Genomic DNA, 18,977 nt, shown 5'->3' with positions numbered 1-18,977 from the left:
TGAAGGCGTTTCGGACGTCTAGAGCCGCCAGCAAAACTATTATTTTGTATTTATGGCATCTACGCTGTGCGGCTTCTACGCTTTCAATGATGCATCTTATAGCTCCTAAAGTTGACTTGCCGGGACTAAAGCCGTGTTGTCTAGGGAAGAGTCCTCCGGCTTCGCTGATGGCCGCTTCGAGTCTGGGTTTAAGTAGACTTTTATAAAGTTTTCCCGCTGTGTCAAGCATACATAGTGGACGGTATGCTGATGGTAAGTTGAAATCACCTTTTCCCTTATTGATTAGCACCAGCCGTTGTGTTTTCCAAGGTTCAGGGAATATTCCGGCTTCGAGGCAGGCGTTGTACATATTCAGAAGTAATGCCCGTCGCTCTGCGGCGATTTTTTTAAGGATTTCTGCTGGGATCCCGTCCGGGCCGGGTGATTTATTAGTTTTGAGCTTGAAAGTGGCCAGTTGCAGCTCTTCGAGGGTAAACTGGGGGATTTGCAGAAGTTTTGTTGTCTGTTCTGGATCACTAATTCTGTTTTCGTGTGTGAGGAAGAGTGCGCTTATGATATGATCCATTTTGGCAGCGGGTAAGTCAGGTGGTTTTGCTCGAACTCCGAGTTTCTTCATTACTATCTGCCGCTTTATGTTTGCTGTGGGAAGCTTTGAGCATCGATTTGTGACATGCTCTTGTTATATTAAGCATTGTGTGCTCGACAACTTTTCTTGCATTTTAGGGGAGCTGCTAGATGGGTTATGGTTCCATTTTCGGGCTCCAGTATTTTTTCTGTACTGGTGGGCGTTTGTTCCGGTGTCCACCTCAAAAGAGGTGTACTGCTGATCGCTGCCAGTGTAATCTTCAAGGACTCTCCATTTCTTTATTAAGCCAGCTATGCGTTCTGTTGATAGGGTGATGTCTGGTGTGGTTTCCTCGCAACCCGGTCTTCTAAACGTGGTTGCATTTCCCGTATTAAGCACTATTAGATCAAGCCGCGCAGCCGTTTCTAGAATGCGCTTTCCTCTCGAGTCCGTGTTTGGCATACCCGACTCTATGGCTTTCGAATTCAGGTCTCCGGCGATAATTAATTGACCTTCTATAGACCTGGCTGTATCCTCTATATTGTCGAGCTTTTCTTGAAATTCTTGTATGCTGTCGCTTGGCGTCATGTAGCAGCTAATTACTATGAAAAGGTCGCAACTGGCCCAGACGAAACCGTTGCTGTTCCCTTTACCTATGATGGTGATTTTATTTCTGGGGGGTAGCCATATAGCTGCGGTTGAGCTGGTATCTTCTAACCAGGTCCCACTCTCCATGATGATTAAGTCGTAACTCCGTCACCATTTGCGAGAGTAAAGCGTCAGCAGCCTTGCATCTATGCATATTGGCCTGTAGAATATTCATTTGTTCTGATTCCTATATACCTTACATTTTGCGGAGCCCGGGATATGGTCGACTTTTTCGTGCTTAGCCTCTTCGCAGAGGCAGCCTGAGGGGGTTTTGTGCACTCTTTTAGTTTGTGACCTGGTTGGCCGCATTGTATGCAAGTACCTTGCCCTCTCCTGTCGGGCCCTTTGCAGTCCCAGGTCAAGTGCCCTGGTCCAAAGCGGCGGTAGCACCTTTTGGCGTTTTCTTTCAGTCGAAGCCTGCAGTGAACCCAGCCAATTTTATTGCGTGTCTTTCGCATCAGTGTGTCAGCTTTATCCAAATGAAGCGTTATATACGCCCTTACCTGCTCTCTTGTGTTAGGTGCAGTTATGTTTATTGTCAAGTCTTCGATGGGGTCCTGTACCACTCCTTTTACGGCTTCTGCGACTTCGTTTTTTGTTGTGAGTGAATCGAGGTCTCCAATCTCAATAGTAGCCTTTGGTTTAAGGTCGGCCACTGTTGCGGATTTTTGAAGGGTGTGCTTGAGTGACTCACAGAAATTGGCTTTTGCAGTCTGTCCCTTCTCCAGCTCTAATAGTAGCGCCCCGGCTCTTGTTTTGCGGATCCCTTTAATTTTAACATCTGCTTCTTTTAGATTTACTTTGCTACGGATGTTCTTAAAGACCTCGGCGTAGCTATTGCCTTCTGTTGGCTTAATAATCACGGCCTCTGATTGTCGCTTGGCTTTATAATATCCTCTCTGACTTGCAGCTATATTCTTCCCTTGTTGCTTCTCTTCTGTGGTTTTGAGTGCTTCCACCACCTTGCCTCCTTCTGCGTGGGTCTTCTTCGTCCTTTTGTGCAAAACTTTCTGCCACTGGCCCTCCTTTTCAATCCGTGGTCGCACTGTTTCTCAAGGCTCCACAGGGCTTGTCGCGCGCCGCTTCGAAGTTATTGCCTCAGAGGTCGTGATGCGCCTGCTTGAATGTCCCCGTCCTTTCTCGGCTTCAGCGATGAGCCAGTTTTTACGGTAACTCTTGATTACGTCAAAGAGTTCGTCTAGCTGTGCCACTCCGTTCTTAACGTCCATGCTGACATTTTTCTGTTTGGCCATCGCCATCTTCATTATTTGTACGATGCTCCTGCACTTTTCTAAGGATTCTTCTTCTGCCTGTCTCATTTGGGTGATATACTCCTGTTGAGTGAGTTTTGAGTGGATGCCATGGTTTTAACGAGACGGAGATGAGGACAGCATTAGCCTACCAGCCATTTCGGTGAGATGTCACTCTTACCTACTGAGGTGGTAGAATGCTGTCGCTGTATTGATCCCTCGTCGCTTTGTTGCATCCCTTTCGTAGGTAGGTTCTCCCTCGGTGCAGCCCCGGTGGGGGTTGTGGACGCTTATTTAAAGGCGGCATCTGTTCGCCTCTTCGCCGGAGGTTCATTGGGCGCGTGAGGTATTTTGAGCCAAGCCCTCCTCTCCTGCAGCTCTTGGTCGGGGGCTGCGTATTACTATTCGCAGCTAACCTACTTAGCGTAGGCCGTCCACTATCCGCCAACTGTGACCCCGGTAGTTGCCTGAGGTCAGCCTAACCTTATGGTGCAATTGGATGAATAACCTTTGAGCAGATTTGGTATGCAATTACTTTCTGTGACTTCCTCTAAATTACTTTTTTTACATAATATTAAATTATTTATATTCTTACAATATGATTTCATACCATATATTTTCTTATTATTGTACAAACAATAAAATCTTCATATCTTGATTTAATTGCTTTTTCCTTAAGTTTTACAGATTTTATTCTTATTGATTTACATAGTTCATCGTTGGTTAAAGGAAATTTTATAATATAAATAATTGTTGACAAATTCGATGCTATTTTGACATCGCTAAATTCAATAGCTTCTACTAAGTTTAAATATGGTATATTTTCTTTTTCAAATGTTTCTTTAATTACATTGATTTCTTTATTTGACAACGTAATGGTTTACAATTCCGGATAGAATAATCCAAATTAGTTAGTTCGTCTTTTAAAAATTTTAATTTTCTTTCAATGTTTTTTTCTAATTCTAATTTGAGGCTATCGCTCGATTTTATTTCGCTTAATATTACATTTGAAATGTGTGTTAAATTATTTATTCTTTCTAACATAGATTTATTAATTATTACTTGTTGATTATTATTGATTAAAATATTATTTATTTTATCTCTTATTATTAGAAAATCTTCGTTATCTGGGGTTCCAGCCAACCATTTCCAGGCTATCCCAATTGAATTTATTGCTCTTTTTATCTTTCTTGGTCTGAGACGGGATAATAAGGATCGGATAGATTCTTCTTCTTGGAATAGGAAAGGGTAATTACGGTTTTTACGAGTTACATCATTTTCTATTATGGAATGTATTTTGCTGAGTGCAAATTCGTATTGTTCAATGTCGATAGTGTGTATTAGTCTAAATGTTCCGGTCTGAACCTTTGCGGCTCCCATATCTATGGTTATAATCCAAAATTTGGGTTTCTGCATTGCACAAGGCAAGTAAGATCCTGCAGAAGGAAAATTAAATTCATTTTTTAATATGACTTTTGTAAACGGTACATCCTGATTGTGTTATGACTGTATTGCCTTTGTCTTCTACCACTATTTCTTTTTTATATCGGGGTGTTAATTTGTTGCCTAATCTTATTTATATCTTCGGAAGCTCTGGAAGGTACAATTTTTGCTTAAGTGTATTTTGAAAATTTATCTATTGCGGTTAACACTATTTTATTGCTCGTAAAGTAAAGATCTATGTGAACGATATGACCTGGATAACTGGGAATGGGCGTTGCTTTTAGAATTGGTTTTATCGGGTGTCTTTCGTATTTACAAGTATTTTCTAGGCAAATTTTACATTGTTTAGCGTTTTTTTATATTTTGGCGTTCATTTGCGGGAAAAAAAAACCTCTCTTCAAAAATTGTGTTTTATTTTCTGTAGGATTACTATGAGCTCTATTATGTTCATTAATAATTTCGCTTTCTAAGTCAGACTCACTTAAAATGTCTTTTATGAATTTTCCGATATAACATACCTTGTAATTACTAAAATGAACTTGATAAAAGGTTTGGGTTTTTCCTAAAATGCTGTCTTGAGTTTTTATACAATTCGTCACGGATGGATTGAGATATCTTTTTAAAAGTATGGTAAGACTTTCTTCTGTAAAATCTGGTTCGACTATTGTATGTCTATGATAGGTACGAAAATTTATTTGGAATTGATATGATGAAGTTTCTCCTAAGGAAATGAAAATTAGGTTCTTAAAAGCGTTAATTGGTGCGTCGCTGTAACGTATTAATGTCTGTGCGGAACTTTCATCGCTATGTTGTGTTGCTGTCATAGAGTTTATTTGTTGAGGTGGTCTAGATAATGCATCCGCTACCACGTTTGTGCTATCAGGTTTGTATTTAATTTCGTAATTATATTCTTCTAGTATTGATTTCCATCTCTTTAATTTACTATTGGTATTTTTATAGCTAAGTGCATAAGAGAAAGGTTGATGGTCTGTGGAGATTTTTACACTGCTTGGACCATAAAAATAATTTTTAAAGGTTTTTAAAGCTCATACTATGGCTAAGAGTTCTTTTTCGTTTGTAGCATAGTTTTCTTCTGCCTTCGTCAGTGTCCTTGAGATAAATGTTATCGGTTTATTGTCTTTTTCGAAGTCAGGATATTGTAGCATAACATCAGCGGAAATGAGAGAGTTTTTTAATTTATTGAATGCATTAATGGCGTCTTGATTAAGAGTGATTTTGATTTTGGATGAAAGATTTTTGGACATGAGTCCCTCCTCACCTTTTAAAAGTATTTAAGGGTTTGGCAAGTTTTGCATAGTCTTTTATAAATCGACGATAATAACCGGAAAGTCCTAAGAATAATCTAAGCTCTTTTATGGTTTGCGGTGGTGGAAATTTTAAAATGGATTTGATTTTTGAAGGGTTTGGCTTTATTCCGTTTTGAGAAATGATGAATCCTAGAAAATCTATTTCTGTTTTTAAGAATTCACATTTGTCAATTTAGATTTTCATATTAGCTTTTTCTAAAGTGTGGAAAATTGTATTAATATTTTCTAAATGTGATTTTTCATCTTGGCCGAAAATGATAATGTCGTCTACATAGACAAAGCATATTTTTCCGATATACTCAGAGAGTAATAGTAAATAGAGTCTAATGCTCTTTGAAAAATCGATGGGGCGTTTTTTTAAGCCAAAGGGTAATCTATTAAACTCGTATTTACCATTATTAACTGAAAATGCTGTCTTTGCAATGTCAGATTCGACTAATGGAATCTGGTGAAAGCTACTTTTTAAGTCAAGAATTGTAAAGAATTTGTTTTGCCTAATTGCGAAAGAACTTCGTTTATATCTGGGATAGGATAACGTTCGGCTATCGTAATTGAATTTAATTTACGGTAATCAATCACCATTTTGTATTTTTTTGTGCCAGATGCATCATTTTTTTTCGATACTATCCAGATTGGGGAATTATACCGGGATCGAGAAGGTCTTATTATACCGTCATCGAGTAATTTTGCTATTTGTTTTTCCACTTCGTCTTTGAGTGACATGTGATATGGGTAGTATCTAGAATATATTGGGTCTTGTGAGGTAGTTCTTATTTCGGCTTTTACTACGGTGGTGTATGTTAGCTTTTCCTCTGGTTCGGAAAAAAGTTTTGGGAATATATTGTATAAATTGCGAAGTTTTTTAACTGTTCGGATGTAAGGTGGTCTGTTCTAATTTCGATATTCTTGACTGATTTGGTTGTTTGTTGTGTGATTACAATTTTAATTTAATTTTTTATTAGCATGTAATTTTTTGAGGTAAAAATTATTGTGTCTAATTGTTTCAGACTGTCATTACCGAGAATTCGATGGAAGAATATTAATGTCAGAAGAATAAACAATTTTAGGTTTTCGTCTCTGAGTCCAAAAAGATTGATAAAAGTATGGTGGGTTATTTTTATATTTCCGCCCACTGAATTGGCATAAAAAATGTCGTTATTGGGAATAGGATTATTAATAAGTTGTGGTTGAATATAATTTTTATTTGACCCTGTATCTATTAGGATTTTTGAAATTTCTTCGTTACTACCTTTGCACTGAAAGTAGGGCAAAGTAGAATTCGTTAGCCCAAAAAATGGATATCAGAAAATTCTATTGTCTCCCTGTCTGTCATGTCGTCTTGAGAAGAATATTGGTTCCATATTCATTTATCGCTTAAAGTATTGTCTGCGGGTTCTATGTGATTAATCCTGTGTTGTTGAAATGGTTGGTGTATTTGATTTGATGATGGGAGCGGTCGTTTTCCTCCAAATGCGTTATTGTTCGTTCTATTCATGTAATTAATATTTCTAATTTTTGTGATTCGTCTATTTCCATCGGAATTGGTGGTTTCGGTTGCGTAGGTCTTGGCGGTGGATAATTAAATTGATTAGGCATTGGTAATTGTCTCGAGGGATAAACAGACATGATTTTGTATTGGAGATTGACAAAATTATTTTGAAATTGAGGATATTGGGGGTTTTGGTATTGCATATTTCTGAATGCTGCTGGTTGTACTAAATTCTGTACGCGATGGATTGGTTGGGGAATGTATGCAAGATTCGGATAAAAAGGTTGCTTTTGATATTGTTGTTTCATTAATGGAAGTGGGGGTGGTATTGGTTTTCGTGATATAGGTTGGTTGTTGAAAGCGTGCTGTGTACGGAAATTTTGATTTTGTAGTTTCATGCATAACTGAAGTGCTTGAGGTAAGTCAGTTGGTTCTTTTATTCCTATTGTAGTAATTTTGGAAGTTCGCCATTCAAACCTCTCACAAAAGTGTCTAATGCTTTATCGCGGTAAGTTTTAGTTAATATTAAATAATTAAAGATTCTTGACCTATGTCAAGACAGGCAATTTTATTCAATATTAAGGAAAGGTGGGAAAATACTTCTTGATAAAATTCGTTAATAGATTTATTTTCTTGGAAAAGTGAAGACATTTGGTATTCCAACGTACTGATGTTTTTTTGGTCTGCGTAATGCGTATTAAGGCATTTCGAAATTGCTTCTGAATTGAGCGGATTGTTATAAGACTCTAACGCTACATCGGCGTTCCCTGTTATTTTATTTCTTATGACATTCAAAATGCCAAAATAACGAGGTGTGCCTTTTTCGGATTCGTATAATCTCAAAATTCTCTCTACACTTTTCTTCCAAGACGCGAATTCTTTCGGATCGCCAGAAAAATCTCTTAAACACCTAACAACGTCTGGTACTCGGTCAAGTCCTGATAGGTTTTCTGCATATCTTGGGTCAAGTGTTTGGTCTGTTATTGTTTCCCTTCTTGGTTGAATAATATTCTCAATAAGAGCTGGGCCGTCTGTCGAAATAATTTGCGTTACGATATTTCGTATGATGTTGGATAGTTCTGGGGTAACTTGAGGATTGGATGGTGATGGTATACTGATATTTGGGATTGGAGGTCTAATTATGGATTCGGGATTACTCATTTTATAGAATTAAATTAAAAATTAAATTAAAAAGTTGATAGAAAATAAAGTAGAATATAATGTATATATAGCATATATAATACATATATGATTATGTTTGTTTAGCAATCTCTGGAGGGTCCAGTTTAGGTGAATCGCAGAGTTGTTCCTTATTATAAAGCCGGATAATCCCCCTTAAAGGTGGTGAATCGCGACTTTTAAGATTTAGTATTTTATTGGCTGTACAAGTCTTTATTTAATTTAATAATTTTGATTATCAATCTCTGGAAGGTCCCGTTAAGGTGAATCGCAGAGTTGTTTTGTATTATAAAGCCGGAGGGTCCCCCTTAAAGGTGGTGAATCACGACTTTTAATTTATAGTTTTTTATTGGATGTACTAGCCTTTGTTTTATTTGGATTATTTTACTTAAAAATGTTTATTAAATATCTTAAGTCTACACTTCTTTTATCAGTTTTAATTATCTCTCGTCTTTAATTTTTTCCTTTTTTATTTCTAAAAATAATTTTTCTTTTCTTAGATATCTTTGTTTTTCTTTTGTTATCTCCACTTTCTTTTTTCACTTCATCACTTTTAACAACGATTTTTCTTAAAATTTAATTATTTCTATAAGATATCTTAACTCTATGCTTACGGCGCATATTGAATACTCCTGTTTGCTGCTCGCTACTAAGGTTCTTTATCACGCACTCTTCGTGGGTGCGGGTTTTCTTCCACCGAAGCTATCACTTGTGGTGTACAAATCCGTATCGCTATCCTGGTGATGCTTCTTGAGGACCTTTAAAGTCTTCTTGAGGGTTATTTTTTATGGATTTACGAACGCGATTGGCACATTGGGCGCCAGTTATACTTTTTTTATATTAATTTACATAAAAAATATTTTTTACGCGAGTTTACTGAGTCACAACTTAGGCTGATTATAATAATTTCTTAAACTTAAAATTAAACTAAGTCACATTGCCGCTGTCCTCAAAGGTGTTGTTGACTCAGCATTTGCACAGATGCACGTGTGGTGTCATTTGTCGGTTACCCGTGGGATACTGCTTACTGTGCAAGTCTCACCTGAAGCTTTAGTTTTTGGCAATAAAGCTATGTAGGTCAATTCCAGCGTATGTGGCCTTAACTTACATACATACATATGTGTAGGTAAAAAAAAATTAATTTTTATAAACTTTACAGAGTATGTTAAGTTTGCCACGATGTTTGTAACACCCACAAGTAACCCTATAAAATATATATATCTCTAAATGATCACCGTGGCGAGCTAAGTCGATTTAGCCATGTCCGTCTATATATGTATAAGCGAACTAGTCCTTTAGTTTTTGAAATATCGATCTGAAAATTTTACCACGTCCTTTTCTCCCGAAGAAGGTGCTCATTTGTCGCCGATATCGGACATCTCTAGAATATAACTGCCATACAAACTGAACGAAAGGAATCAAGTTCTTGTATTGAAAACTTTTTTGTTTGACAAGATAAATATCCTCCCGAAATTTGGCAAGGATTTTTATCCAAGACATCGCTACAATCTCCGAACATATTTAAAATTGTTCAAATCGGAGCACTTAAGCAAGCAGATGCCTCACTGATCAAAATCAAGATAAAGGTATTTTTATATTAAATATAAGAAATGATATGCTTTAAAATGCTTTATGCTATAACAAATTCACCTGTGAAGGGTATTAAAGTTTCGGTGCAGCCAAAGTTAACGTTTTTTCTTGTTAATAGCAAAATTCAGTACTGTACAATTTAGCTTGTGATAACATTCACTGATCGGCGTACGTTGATATGAGCAAGTTATGCACATACATATATAATTGTATATACAGGGAGGCGCACGAATCGTGCTATAAAAACAAACCCTAATAAAATGAATAATACTTGAATAAATCAATGCATTACAATTATTTTTTTATTGTATAGCAAATTTACTTTTATTTTATTTTATCTATTTAATTATTTTTAAAAAATATGGACCGTAAATGACCTCCTTCCTCAGCCACGCATATGCGACAAATAAGAAAATTATTCATTGCGGCCTGATGGGTTGAAGTCGGGACTGCCTCAATAATAGATTTAATGGACTGCTTTAATTCAGTCAGATTTTTGGGTTCCCTTTTTTTTTTTTGTACACCTCTTGCTTGACATAACAGGTCAAATGATCTTGGGGGTCAGCGTAAAGTATGGTTATTTGATATTAATTTGTTTTCAAATTTTCCTTGAAACTCCACAATAACCGGTCTGGCTATGTGTACATTTGCTTCATCTTGCTGCAACCAAACTCTATTAAAAGGAATACGTCTTCGGCGCAGTTCTGTGTAAAAAATCTCATTCAACATCTTTAAATAACGGTGCCCATTGACAGTTACTGTTACTCCGTTTTCTTCAAAGAAGTATGGTCCGACAATACACATTGATGAAACTGCGCAGCACACAGCGACTCGTTCTGGGTGAAGTTACGTCTCGTGGATTAGTTCTGGATTTGATTCACTCTATATACGGCAATTAAGCTTGTTTACATTTCCGTTTATATGAATATGGGCCCCATCAGACATAAACAGGCAATTTATTAGGTTATTGTCTTCTTCGGTCATTTAAATCATTTTTGGGCAAAATTTCAGGGGAATTTGCAAATCTAGAGGGTGTAACCGGTTTATTATTTGAACTTTGCACGGAAACAGGTTTAAGTCAGTAATAATTATCTGTTGTAATGACCGCGTGTCGAAACTCTTGGATTTGGCTAAATTAACGAAATGTGTCTTGAACACGAACAAACGGATCTCGATCTTACGGTGTTCTTGCGATACTTCCACATTCGACAAACATGTTTACCAACCTCATAATGGTCCATCTACTCCGGGGAATGACGCCAAAATCCCGTCTGAATTCCTTTTGGACGGAAATTACGGGCTGCAAAAAATGGTACCGCTGTACTATCCAAACCCTCTTTTCGGTATCTCAAGCATTCATTTTTAAATAATTTAAATAATAACCCGCCAAATAAAAAAAGATTAAGTCGATTACTTACACAAAAAAAGTTATTACGTTTATTTGTCGTGTGCCACCCTGTACAAGCACAATTGAAGATTTTCGTTCGGTCAGTGGAAAGTTTTCTTAAGTTGATTTGAAAACACATAAAAGCTTTAATTGATAACAAAAATTTGCGCAACTGCGGCGCATAAATTAGAAACAGCTCTGAAGAGGTCTTGTAGTTTCTAATTTTAGCAGAATTGTGGTTTTTAAATATACTTTTTACTTTTCTTTAAAAAAATCACATGTCATCATAGAAGCTGAATGAGAGAAAGGAAGAGTTTGCGAGCATTGAATAACAGCAAAACAAAAAGTTGTGATATTTGGGCGGTAGGGGGAAAGAAAAGAGGCCCGTCAATAAGCGAGCGCGGAACAATTTTTATTATCAGTTGTTATAAAGCGTGCGAAATAATCAAAAAATGTGAATTAATGACAAAAACAATAACACAACACGAGAAGGAGAGCACCAAGTTGAGCCAAAAAAGAGCAGTCCAGTGGAGAGATATGCGATCGTTCGATTGCTGATCAGTTTCAGTCATATGGTGGAGGCTTTGGCGCAAAGTACGATAAGCGGAAAACTAAAAACACACAACGAAATCAAAAAAAATTAAAGTATACGCAGGCACATACGAAATTTGAGGCACTTTCTTCATTAGAAAGTGAGTAAAACGTATTTTAATTACAGGTTTAAGTATTTTAAACGCTATAAATACTTTTTTCAATTTTACAGAACTTTAATTTGAATCCAGTATGTTCTTAAAATTATCCACGAAGGTGCGCTACATGAGCGCTCACCAACAAAAGCTCCAGCAAACCGCTCAAAAAGTAACACCACAACAAGTTTATGACCGAGAAAACAAATACGGCGCGCACAATTATCACCCACTACCGGTGGCGTTGACACGTGGCGAGGGTGTTTTTGTTTGGGATGTGGAGGGAAAACGTTATTTCGACTTTTTAAGTGCCTATTCGGCTGTCAATCAAGGTCATTGTCATCCAAAACTCGTAAATACTCTGACAGAACAAGCCAAGAAGCTAACGCTAACATCCAGGTGAGTAAATATATGTATATATATTATATTTCTGTCAGAAATGACAGCTTCAGTGGGGTTTGGACAAATAAAAGTTTAATTTGTTTGTACACATTTACGTACGATGATTAAAAAAAGGAACCTTTATAGTTACTTATGTTCAGTTGATGGAAAAAGCCATGTTCATCTGTATAATGACATAAATACAATATATAGTAAATCGATACATGTATTTCTGTTATATTATATAAAAATCAATATGTGTATTGAATAACCGATAACCCCACATTTTGACGCTCAAATTATTTCAAATACGTATTTTAAAAAAATATGTGCTCATCCATGTACATACGTAGAATAAAAGCCCTCCATTGCTAAGCGATCAAGTCGTCAATCTATCTAATAAGCAATCAAAGGTGCAACGAGTAGGAAAGGGCTAAGTACGGATGCACGTTATAAGAATACGACTATAAAAAACTAAATGTTTTCAAAGATATGTAATAAAAAAACCGATGCCGGTTGTTTGACTTTGAGTGTCATTCAACCATTATCTTTCCTTAGTACTGTTAACAGCAACAATAACATCTAACATTTGGAAACATAGACACCTAAGTTTTCGTTGGATTCTTCTTCGCTCTTATCTTCCATCCGCAACAGTTGTTTTTTCGCTGAGAATCGCGATCCGTAAGCTATTATTAACCACCCATTAAATTTTATTCAATTTAAACATGTGATCTACAACTATAGTTATTGTAATCAAAATGTGTGTGTTTATAAATTGATTTCGTTGATAAGCAAAATAAATATAGAATTGCTTGGAAGTACATTTTTGATTATCAATATAAGCAGTAAGTATAAGCATAAATGATTAGTAATTTTAAAGCAAATAGCAGTGCAAACAAGTTTAAATGTAAACATCTAAAATTTATGAAGAACATTTTTTTGAGTTATTAACTTTATAGTTTTAAAAAATCACTATTAGCTGTAATTGTGGCATTATTACTCTAATTGCTCAAACATTACTTTAATGAAATATGTCAAATAGACATTTTGATTTCTAGTAAAACTATTTATTCCCAACCTTTACAACAATTTTTTTCGTAAATTTAGGATTAGGACCCTAGAACATGCTTATAATAAACTATCTCTAATAAGTTGGATATCGCATTTAAAATAAGTAAGAGCATTCATTGTAAATCTTGATAGAGTAGGTAATTGTAGTTAATATTATTGAAGATCCGTATTAAATCTAAAGTAAATATCATGAGTATGAAAACAACACTATAGGTCCACTGTTATTTTTTAACCTGGACTGAAAAATATTTGGCCTAACTTTGATTTCGACATCCGATCGATCTTATAACGAACAGTAATATTGATTATGTCGCCATGTACTTACTATCTGCAACCCAAAAATTGGATTTGGAATGATGTTTTTATATACTTATGTACATATGTATGTTTCATCCATCACAAACCGCCATAAAAACTTGTTCTTGCTGTGTTTGATCAGTACTAGATTGTCCTTTGAATCGATGTTCATGAATGTTCTTAAATGATTTGACATAACTAATTTACCCAAATTCATTTATCGGTCAACACATTTTCTCGTAATTATACTCTCGCAACCTGTTGCTACGTATAATAGTTTTGTTCACCTAATGGTTATTTGTATCACCTAAAACTAATCGAGTTAGATATAGGGTTATATATTATATATAATATATAAATGATCAGGATGAAGAGACGAGTTGAAATCCGGGTGACTGTCTGTCCGCCCGTCCGTGCAAGCTCTAACTTGAGTAAAAATTGAGATATATTTATGAAACTTGGTAGACATGTTTCTTGGTATCGTGAAACGGTTGGTATTGCAGATGGGCGTAATCGGACCACTGCCACGCCCACAAAACGCCATTAATCAAAAACAAATAAATTACCATAACTAAGCTTCGCAATAAGATACAAGACTGTAATTTTATACACAGGATCATATTAAGGAGGGGCATCTGCAGTTTTTTTTTTTTTAAAGTGGGCGTGGTCCCGCCTCTAATAGGTTTAATGTGCATATCTCCTAAACTGCTAATGCTATAATAACAAAATTCACTGCAAGAAAATTTTTTTAGCACTTCTATTGACGGTGTGAAAATAGTTGAAATCGGGTGGCAACTCCGCCCACTCCCTATATAACGGTACTGTTAAAAACTACTAAAAGCGCGATAAATCAAGCACTAAACACGCCAGAGACATTAAATTTTATCTCTGGGATGGTATGAGATGACTTTGTAGGAACCGCGTTCAAAATTAGACAGTGGGCGTGGCACAGCCCACTTTTCGGTGAAAACCTATATCTCGAGATCTGCCTAACCGATTTCAACCAAATTCGGTGCATAATAATCTTCTCATATTTCTATGTTATAGTGCGAAAATGGGCGAAATCGGATTACTACCACGCCTATTCCCATATAACACCATTTTCAATTCCATCTGATTGTTTCACTTTCCACTATGCATATCAAGCAACAATGATTATATCGGGGTAAAATTTTGCGTGAATAATACGTTTAAAGTATGCCACCTTGTGACCAAAAATTCCCTAAATCGAACCAACACTGTTCAAGCCCCTAAGTACTAAATATGTGGACCCCAGTGCCTATAGTTGACCTGCTACCGAAAATATCAGCCAATCCACAAAGAAATCTCAAACGAGTATACCATTTGACTTTGCGAGAGTATAAAATGTTCGGTTACATCCGAACTTATCCCTTCCTTACTTGTTTTTCTGTTGTTACTGTCTCTTGTGGCCTTCCTGAACAGATTGTATCATTTTTGCTGTTACCGTTATTACGACATTCAACAAACCGGTATTAGATACTTGAATATGCGGGGGCAGATTTCTCGTGAAACTTACTTGTACAAGGTGCGTTCCAAAGTAAACAGTACAAAAGTAACAAAGTAAACTCTAATGGCGCCATCTATATGTCGACTAGTGCGTTAGAATCTGCTATCCTTTATCGACTTCCAGTAAAAATTTCATGACATTTCATCTATAGGAAGTGAAGTTATTGAGTTTTAAGAATCAGTATGTTTTTGTCATCGGTGCGAAAATGAGTTTCGAACAAAGGCCAACATTAAGATTTGTTTTAAAATTGGTAAAACATTTACCGAAACTTTCAATTGATGAAACAAGTTTATGGCGATGATTGCCGAGGAAGACATAAATGAGAAATGAGCCGAAACACAAAAAATCGCGCCTGGAGAAGTCAAAAGTGAAGACAATGCTGATTTGTTTTTATGATTCCAAGGGTATTGTCCACAAAGAATTTGTTCCACCCGGCCAAAACGTTAATGCGGTATTCTATTCTTAGAGTTTTGAAGCGTTTGGTGCGCCGTATTCGACGTGTTCGGCCCGAATTTCGCGAAGAGGGAAGTTGGCGTTTGTTGAACGATAATGCGCCGTCTCATCGATCGACGCTTTTGGCCGATTATTTGACCAAAAATCACATTTCAACAATCAACCACTCCCCGTATTCACCTGATATGGCACCGTGCGACTTCTACCTTTTCGGAAAAATGCATTTGCCGATGAAAGGAAAGCGTTATGCAGACGTGGAGACCATTCAAAAGGCTTGCACCGGCATACTGGCGGCCATACCGGGCAACGAGCTAAAACACTCGTTCGACATGCTTTTGGACCGTGCAAAAAGCTGTATTAAAACAGAAGGAGACTATTTTGAATAAAATTAATTGATTTTGCCGATAAAACCATTTGTTCTGTCTTTTTTTTAAAGTCCTGTTTACTTTGGAATGCACCTTGTATAAAAACATTGCTTTGCAGCAAACGGGGTTCTTTCCCAACGGATATTTTTTTTTTTCAAAGCGTGAAGTTCACTTCTTTTATTGTAAGTAGTCCTGAAACTTTGTCAGTATTTAAGTTAAGAGTAAGTTAAGTTACTTTGGCTTTAAAATATATGTGAGTATGGTTCTGAAATATTGTTATCTGCCAATTAACTCAGCTTTAACCACCAAGCACCCTAGTAGATGATTTTCGAATATTTCATATCCTTACATTTTCCTATATTTAAAGTATTTCGAAAGTTACATATATAAAACCCAATAAAATAAAAATACTTGTATTAATTGCTATCATAATGGTTTATCTATTTTCAGAGCCTTCTACTCCGATGTGCTTGGCGAATATGAAGAATATATAACAAGACTCTTCAACTACGACAAAGTTTTGCCAATGAACACGGGCGTGGAAGGTGGAGAAACTGCTTGTAAAATTGCACGTGCCTGGGCATACATGAAGAAGCAAGTGCCAGACAACCAAGCTAAGGTTTATAGAAACTCCTAATTAAAACTCCAAAGTACTTACATATATATTAAATTTTTAGATCCTATTTGCCGAGAATAACTTCTGGGGACGCACCTTATCCGCGATTTCAGCGTCAACAGATCCACTGAGTTATGAAAACTTTGGCCCTTATATGCCGGGTTTCGAAATAATCAAATATAACAACACAGAATCTTTAAAGGTGGCTTTTAATATTACTCTCTCATAGTTACGTATATTTTATATTTAACGCTACAAATTTTGCAGAAAGCTCTACAAGATCCCAATGTTTGCGCATTCATGGTTGAGCCAATTCAAGGCGAAGCCGGTGTAGTGGTCCCTGATGCTGGATATTTGAAAAAAGTTCGAGAGCTGTGCACAAAATATAATGTACTGTGGATCGCGGATGAAGTGCAAACCGGTCTGGCGCGTACTGGACGAATGCTAGCCGTCGATTATGAAGATGTTAAACCCGATATCTTAATTTTGGGTAAAGCACTTTCGGGTGGAATGTATCCCGTCTCGGCTGTTTTGGCTGACGATCCAGTTATGGAGTGCATACAACCAGGTCGTCACGGCTCAACTTACGGTGGAAACCCTTTGGGTTGTAAAGTAGCGCTTAGCGCATTAGAAGTGCTGCTGGAAGAGCGTCTGGCGGAAAATGCTGAAGAAATGGGAAATTTACTGCGCAGCGAACTCGACACTTTGCCTAAAGATGTTGTGAGCATCGTACGCGGCAAAGGTCTTCTCAATGCTATAGTTGTCAACAAAAGTGAGCTTTAAAAAGTTTTTTAATTTTTTGCTATAATACAAATATTAATTATTTTTTAGAATACGATGCTTGGGACATATGCCTGAAATTGCGTGATAACGGTCTTCTTGCCAAACCCACACATGGCGACATCATTCGCTTCGCACCACCACTGGTAATTACCGAGGAACAGACGCGCGAGTGTGCCAAAATCATCAAGAGCACAATACTGAACTTTTAAAAGCCATTTGGGAAAAATTCTTCAAAAATGGTATTATATTCCGTATATTTAGTTATGTAAGAGCAGCATTTAAGGCACAATAAGGTGTGAAATTTAGCGGATTCTATTGAGATTTAAATTAATTATTTAATTTTAAAAATATATACACAAATGTATGTAATATTTACTTCATTGTGCTATGCAATCTAAGCTTAATGTAAGGTGTCGTGTCAAACACCAAATGTAATTAAGTGAAATTTAAAGCAAATATTTAAAATTTCTCATTTTATGAAAGATAGTCTACTCAACCTTTTTTGCGCTTCAATAAATATTTTATATAAAGCACTTAGTAAAGAAAAAATCATTGACTGTTTTGATCTTTTGATGTTAACCACCCACCAGGAAGAGCCAACACACATCGCTAGCTCACAATTGACTAAAGTGTGTCAAATATGGTGAACGCTATAAAAAATTTCCCCCACCACTCTCGCACGTAAAGTGTCAATGTCCGTCAGTAAAAGCAAACAAAAGGCCGTTTGAATTCCAGAAAAAACAGTGCAAATGCAAACGGAAGTGAAACATTGACAGAAGATGGAAGATGTCAACTTCAAGCGACGGTCCAAACCATAAAGATAAACATTAAACGCCCTAGCCATAGACAAACTTCTATAAAAATGTGTAAAAAATGGGTGAAAATGCAGCGAAATAAATTAAAAAGTCTAATAATGCAAATATTATACTTGAACGCGACATTATGAAAATATACAAAGCACTTCCGTTGCGATGTGATGCCACACGGTGAAGCACATAATTAGCGATTTTAACATTTTAATTAAAAAATAGAAAAGGACAATGTATTGAAAGTTATCCAAACGAAAAAATTGCATACATACATACATTTATGATTTTTATGTAGTAAACGCCGTCGCCGAGAATTATTTTGAACGTCTTGAGAAGAAGAAAATGAACGACAGTAAAGAGTAAAAGTGAAGAAACACCAACACATATAGTTAATAAACGACCATCGGCTAGTATATGAGAATATTATGGTTGATTCACATATGTTTCACTTTTGCTTTATTGTGCTTCTTTGACGAAAAAGTTCATTGTATGCTTTTGTATGAGTACTTTCACATCAAGACGAAGCAGAGCAAAGCGAAGCTAATGGTGGGCAATCTCTCATCTTCTTGTCAAGCAACATCCGTTATTTTTATTATTAAGGACGACTCAAAAGTTCTCTATGTGAATTGGCCAAAAAGAGTTAATTCTAATTAAATTAATCAAGTCATTCAAAAGCAGCAAAAATTGTGATTATTCGACTCTGGTATCAGCCACGCCTAATATAAAGAAATAAAAAAACTGTCAGTCGTTTTCGAAATTGTTCTCCTCTCTTGAATATTCCGCTGATATGAAATCTAAAGAACTCAAAGTTTCATTTAACTGAGGCAGTTTCAAAAACGATTGCGTTATTTCATGTTAATAGGGCAGCTACTTGCCTAAAAGTTTTATATAGTATAAATGAAAAAAAAGGTTTTGTAAGGAAGGGCTAAGATCGGGGGAAAAAATAATATTCTTCTCTCGTAAATTTCAAGAGTATAACCAGTTCGAGCTAGTGGAAAGAAGTCTGTAGATATGAACATCCGAATACGGAAACCAAATTTTCATTACATGGGTGCCAGGAAAATTGTTGCATTACTTACAGTTTCAAACCGACACTCAATCCAAACTCT

At 36.3% G+C, this 18,977-nt stretch overlaps 1 protein-coding gene across 1 annotated transcript; it reads left to right on the top strand.

The window, feature by feature from the left end:
* Positions 1 to 11,078: 11,078 nt before the first annotated feature.
* Positions 11,079 to 17,550, top strand: Oat (Ornithine aminotransferase precursor). The gene is made up of 6 exons (XM_014241913.3): positions 11,079 to 11,571; positions 11,643 to 11,964; positions 16,111 to 16,279; positions 16,338 to 16,478; positions 16,544 to 17,048; positions 17,108 to 17,550. Exons 2-6 carry the CDS (start codon positions 11,663 to 11,665, stop codon positions 17,266 to 17,268), a joined length of 1,278 nt encoding a protein of 425 aa, XP_014097388.2. The 5' UTR covers positions 11,079 to 11,571; positions 11,643 to 11,662; the 3' UTR covers positions 17,269 to 17,550.
* The last annotated feature ends 1,427 nt before the right edge of the window (positions 17,551 to 18,977 follow it).

Source organism: Bactrocera oleae, chromosome 6, assembly GCF_042242935.1.
Source record: "Bactrocera oleae isolate idBacOlea1 chromosome 6, idBacOlea1, whole genome shotgun sequence".
Classification (NCBI taxonomy): domain Eukaryota; kingdom Metazoa; phylum Arthropoda; class Insecta; order Diptera; family Tephritidae; genus Bactrocera; species Bactrocera oleae.
Note: the sequence above shows the minus strand (reverse complement) of the source record. Positions and strands in the feature narration are given on the sequence as shown.